The sequence below is a fragment of the Lissotriton vulgaris genome, chromosome 4_1 (assembly GCF_964263255.1).
Source record: "Lissotriton vulgaris chromosome 4_1, aLisVul1.2, whole genome shotgun sequence".
NCBI classification, from domain to species: Eukaryota; Metazoa; Chordata; class Amphibia; order Caudata; family Salamandridae; genus Lissotriton; species Lissotriton vulgaris.
The window spans coordinates 1757026481-1757032480 of NC_141691.1; the positions used below are offsets into that span (position 1 = coordinate 1757026481).

At 42.9% G+C, this 6000-nt stretch overlaps 1 protein-coding gene across 3 annotated transcripts in view; it reads right to left on the reverse strand.

Moving 5' to 3' along the window:
• The window catches only part of ZNF706 (zinc finger protein 706), a 34063-nt gene extending 28569 nt beyond the window's left edge, over window positions 1-5494 (reverse strand). For 2 of the 3 annotated variants that reach the window (XR_015309922.1, XR_015309921.1), the window contains exons 1-2: window positions 5340-5474; window positions 3226-3362 (exon numbers count right to left, since the gene is read on the reverse strand). Coding sequence is in view for 1 of the 3 variants with exons in the window: in XM_086966064.1 (XP_086822190.1) it covers window positions 3226-3360 (135 nt within the window). In the remaining 2 variants the exon portion in view is untranslated. Of the gene's footprint in view, window positions 1-3225; window positions 3363-5339 lie in introns of all 3 variants that reach the window. The other variant, XM_086966064.1, reaches the window with a different exon arrangement.
• Window positions 5495-6000: the final 506 nt, after the last annotated feature.

Consider the following 6000-nt stretch of genomic DNA (forward strand, 5'->3'; position numbering starts at 1 on the left):
TTATTCAAAAGCAGCTTGCAGTTACAATCCGAATCCAGTACGCAAGCAGTGAAAGAGTAACTCGTCAAACACACGACATCACGCATCAGCGTCAACACGTGATTGCGTAGGACGTCACTTTCAGCCATTTTGAGGAAATGGAGACCCATCAAAATCTCCATAGCAACCGAAACAAAGGTTTGGCAGCAACGAGCGGATGAAGTTAAAATTTACGTGGGCGGTGAAACGGAAGGAGAACGGAACAAGAGTCGATTTTATTACATATTTAGCGGTATGTAAAACGGTATTGTTAATTGACTCACATTTTGTAAAGAGAAGTAGTAGCAAGTTCGACAACTCATTAACTATTGTCATATAAGTTAGTCGAGTACAGAATTAAAACCGAATTCAAGTCAATGCAAGATAACAGATAGTTGAGACCTGGTTATTTTTGTTGGCACAGAATATTTTAGATGTATTATGATCTACACAAATAGGCACCACAGTTTCTGAATGAGCCTGGTAATCCATCGATTAGCTGGGAGGACTGGATTGTAATGTTCGACAACCACATTGAGGCTTTGGATGGACAGCAGTTCTCAGCAAAAAGGAAAAAGGGCTATTACTGTCTTCTCTCGGAAAAGGACAACGGGTATTTAAATACCTTCCACAAGTCTCACAGTCTGGTAGTGGGTCAGACCTGGATGAATACGAAGAGGCAGTGCTAAGATTAGAAACAAGATTTGCCAAAGAGGAGAATAGTGTCATGAATAGATTCAAATTTTACAAAAACAAACAAAGAAATGAGTCAATAGAGGACTTTGTAGCTCGATTGCGAGAACTATCTGTAAAATGCAACTGGTCAGATGGCAGACGAATTGATTCGTGATCAGTTGATTGTTCAGAGTAACAGGAAAATTCAAGAAAGACTCTGGGCTGCAAAAAAAAAAACCTTCACTGAAATTAGCGATTGAACTAGCAAAAGTAGTGGAGGAGTCGGAAAAATGCATGAAGGAATTACAGAAAGATGGTGCACAACAAGAGATACGAGGTCTCGGAAAAGAACTGGAATGACGATTCAATGTGTGATGAGGGTGCTGTAAATTTTGTGAAACAGAGAGGGAATACATTTTAGAAGAAGAACTATGTTCCGAGGAGTCAAAACAAAATATGTACTAGATGTGGTAGTAATGCTCACTCGTCTGAATTTAGATTGTGCTTTGCAAATAATAAGGAGTGTTTGAAATGTGGGAGATTAGGACATTTTGCAAAAATGTGCAAGGGTAAAGTGAGAGGGAAAGTAGCATATGTGGAAGATAACGGAGTTGAGATCAAGAGGGATGGTAACAAGATATTAGTCATTGATGAGACAGGAGAAAATGCAGTCAATGTTGAGAAAAGAGACCAAAGCAGATTTCGTTATGGATGGTCACACTGTTATTCTTACAGTTCGAAGTGGACCATTATTCCACAATATTTATTTAAGGACATATGGAAAGAAAAAGAATTGTCTGAGTGATATAAACCCTACTGGGTATCAAGGGGAGAGTATAGAGATTCTAGGATACTTCGACAGTAACATCTGCTTTAAGCATCGGTCGACTTATGGTAGAGTATACATATCTAGAGATGGTCCAGCAATTTTGGGGTGGATGCACCAATATGATCTGAACATTAGAGTTAATCCCAGGGCAGATGTTCAAGTCAACCAGTGGAGGCTTCTAGGTGGATTTCTCCGGTGGTGATCACGCAGAAGGCAGACACAAATATAAGATTCTGCGTTGATCTCAGATCATTGAATAAATGTGTGGTGGCTGATGTCTTTCCCCTGCCAAATATAGGGGAATTAGTTACCACTCTAACAAGGTGCAAATTTTCACAAAACTGGACCTAAAGAGTGCCTAACATCAGGTACATTTACATCAAGATTCAAACGATCTGGCATCATTCATTACTAGTGAGGGCACTTCAATTCACAAGGTTACCATTCAGTTTAATCTCTGCAGCTAGTGTCTTCCAGAGGATGGTCACTTGAAATATTTAAGGGAATCAAAAAAGCGATTTTCTTCCAGGATGACATACTTATATTTGGGAGGTGTGTAGCTGAGCACAATGAGACACTTATTTCAGTCTTAAATAGATTACAAGAGGAAGGTTTGACACTGAGGAAGGAAAAGTGTATGTTTCTAGTGGAAGAGCTAGAATATTTGGAATATGGCATTTCAGCTGCGGTATCAGACCAAAGAGGAATCTTTTAGAAGCAATTGAGTTGGCCCCCTGTCCTTCAGATAAGGATCAACTGAGGTCTTTCATGGGCCTGATAAAATTCTATGCGAAGTTTGTGAGGAATTTCTCTGAGAAGACAGCAGTTTTAAGAGGCTTATTAAAGAAAGAGGTAAAATTAGTTTTTTTTGGGGGGGGGGGGGGGGGGGACCTTATTTGAAAGATATTGAAGAGTTGTCTTTAGTCAAAGGTGAAATGTTAATGAGGTGATAAATGTGTTCCTCCATGTGCACTAAGACTGAGGATTGTGAAATTGGCCCATGGGGGACATTTGGGACAAACATTGACACACGAGGGTTAAAAATGATTTTTTGGTGGCCTGTCATAGGATTCGGAGATAGCTTCGTTTAGCGACAATTCAAAACCTGAATTTAAAAATTGTATATAGCTGCAGCGTAGTCCACTCAGGCAGACACAACCGATGCTTGTTACCCAGATATAAGGCAATTAATACTTTCACTGAATGTGCAAAACACAAAAGGAGTCTGCCATTAACGTAGTGGGAAAGCGGAATGACTTTAGGTCTCTCCCCGAGGAGCTAAACCTCAAATATTAAGGTTCCACTTAACATGCTGCAAACTTACTATAACTGACAAGACCCCAACTTCAATTCCTGTGATAACCAGCAACCATGTTAAGAATAAAGTATACAAGTATAAAGTGTCCCGAGGTTGGCAGAAGGATTCACTTCAAACAACCGAAAGAACAGGGAGACTAAAATACTTTTGTGGCTGATCCAAGATGTGACTGGCATTGGCACATGCTAAGGACTCAGGATTGCCGAGTTAAGTAGCCATATAGCCGATGAAGGTAGAACTAAAGCAGTATTCGCAGTGAATGGCGCGAGCACCATTATATACCAAACCCTAGCTAGCAACAAAACTGCTTTTCAGTTGCGAATTGCAGTTCAACCCTCAGCTCTTCAGGCAAACTGGAAGGGTAATACATGCAAACGGTACTTACCCTACAAATAGCACAGGAATACACTAACGCAACTTTGGCAGCTGCCTTCTGATCATGTCCTTGTTTCTTCTTTTGTTCAGCTTGTTTTTTGGCATTCTTCTGCTGAGACTGAAACTTCTGATGTCCACGAGCCATATCTAAAAACATAAAAATCACCATTAGAGCTGGCAGTTGCAATAACAGTGAAAAATACAGTGTTGAAATACCACTTTACTTACATACTCTTACCCAGAGATTCGTCTGAGTGCTGGCATAAAAGACAGCTGTCGAGAAAGGTTACCCTAAGAAGCAGAGGCTCAACCAGTTTTCTTTGTAAACAAATCCTTGATCGTACCAGTTTTTCAACTTTCAGAGGATTACATCTATGCACGTAATTCAAGACAGTTCAGTAGGGTGTACTTTTGGAGTATTTTGAATCTCCACCCCAATGGTTACATACCATCAGTTTTGGCGCTGTATATCTTAATATTTTTTTTTTAAACTCAATATCCCTGAACATTAGGTTTAACTTCTTGTGTGAAAATTTAATGGTGGGATGTTTTGCCAGACCAAGAAAAGCATAGCCTGTGTAAATCTAACATTTAAATGTGACAGTATGTGTTGTGAGGTACGAGTGCGCAAGACACGTGTAAAGAAAACAGACAAGATAAAAAAATTCGCATGGGCGTTAGATAACTATGGTACACTAACATGTATACCCTTTTAGTACAGAAAGCCAACAGGGTCAATGAAGTCTCCTTATAGGGGGCAAGAAGAGTTGTGCATGCCTTATTACCACTTACAGCAGTACAGTAGCAGACAAAACAGTAACATTTTCCCATTAAACATGGGAGCGAGATCAAAAAACCACACGTCCTTGATGCTACGATCACTCAACGGGCAAACATCTTCTCATAGCAGCACCGCATTCGCCTTTCTAGCGACGGCTCTTGGCTAGGTTTAAGCGTCAAGACATTTGAATCAAAGTAATAAACAACTACTTTGTGATGGACATTGCAGTATCGCACTAAAAGTTCCAATTACAGTCAATTATAAAAGCCAGTGTGAACAGCGCTAACACGCAAGTCTGGTCTTAAGGCAGTGTAGCATATAAAGCACTCGCCATATGTTATCAATGGAAGCCAATAAACTGGACAGTAAAACGCCCCATTCAACAGTGATAATCAAAAGTATATTTTACATAGTTTAAGAGAACTATCCGAGAGAAAAAAAAAACTGCCGAAGATAAATTCTAACTTATTGTGTAAATAACTAATGTCCCGACACCAGGCTCATGTACTTGAGCCAGGCTTAGGAACAAAAACATGGCGCCGAGCGCCGCCTGTGCAATGCCAGACAAGTGAAAAATACATAAACATTGGGGGGGGGGGGGGGGGGGGGGGGGGGGTCTGAAAATTACTTCTTTGGCTAGAGACCACCCATTGCGCCAGCAAGCCTAAATTGGTATTTGTGTCCAAGCAAACCAGTAAGCTCACGGGCAGTGCATACCTAATAGAGGACCTTTTAAAATGGACCAGTGGTGTACCCTGCCAATAGTCCATCGTTAATGTTTGGGTTTAACAGGAAGCATTAAAAATAATGGCTTAACTACGGCTCCGTGAACATGTAGTATAACAAGGACGCCAACGTTCCTCAACAAGATCGAAACACTAGCGCGTGTTACACTGCAGCGAAAGCTGGTGGAGAACAGGGTCAAAAATACACACTCCTGAAACACGGGCACATCAATTCTTAAGGACGCAAATTAATCAACAAGTTGTTGAGACAGACAGGTACTGTATTTTAGAAGCTGCCCGACCACACCACGCTGGTCGTCGAAGCCTTTTTGCAATAAGCGGAACAGGTCCAGGCCGACTGATTAACTTTAACCTGGGGCTTCCGAGTCTCAGCCAGACGAAGTAGCTCACTCGTTTCGTACTATGGGGGTCGCGACTGTCGGCTTCCGCCGTCTCCAGCAACAAGGACGGTCTTCCACTCCGCAGCAGCATGGCCTATATATATCAGCTTGCCCCCTGTAAGCACTGCGCGCCACTACCCGAAAATCTCCCTATTAATTGAAAGCAGGGACGACTGAGCATTCTTTCCAAGAAACCACAACCCGCCAACGGACTTACCTGCGAGTGGCGACCACCAGGCGTTACGGTAAAAACGTGGAGTCTGGTCCTGGGGCGCGGGCCGCCTAGGCAAAGCAGGAAGAGGGCGCAGAGCACAGCAACCACCCTCCGGGGGCTCCCAGCCGCGCCTGCGTACTCTGGCAGACAGAGCACTACACACCTCAGGGGGTGGTACCAGACGCTGGACTTCCGCCTCGTCTGGCCAATGGTAGCACCCGAACAGCTCTAGTATCGTGACGTACTCAGTGAACTAAAGGAAAGGAGGAAGTTCCTCCATGTCATGAGGGGGCTACATTTGATGCGTCTCTCTGCTATGTACCAATTGGAGCACCATTGTTTACAGCGTTTGTTTGCTCAGTTAGTGATCAAGGGGCGTGCGGGTGAGATGCCTCACCACGGCAGTGCGGATATCCGTCTAATTCTTCTTTAACTCCCCTTAATTTGGGCGAGGACAAAATGGCGCTACCGCCATCTTGCAAGTATTTTGTTGCCATGGGCGCGCACCTTTTAGAGGACCGCGTGGATATCCATGTCTCCCGAAATTATCTTAGTAAGGGGAGGCCACCGTGAAAGCTCTTCCTCAGTTCCGTATCCATCAAGGTTGCAAGGTGAATGTTTAAGCCACGGGGCAGCACTGTAAGGAAACATACTGTTCCAAAGA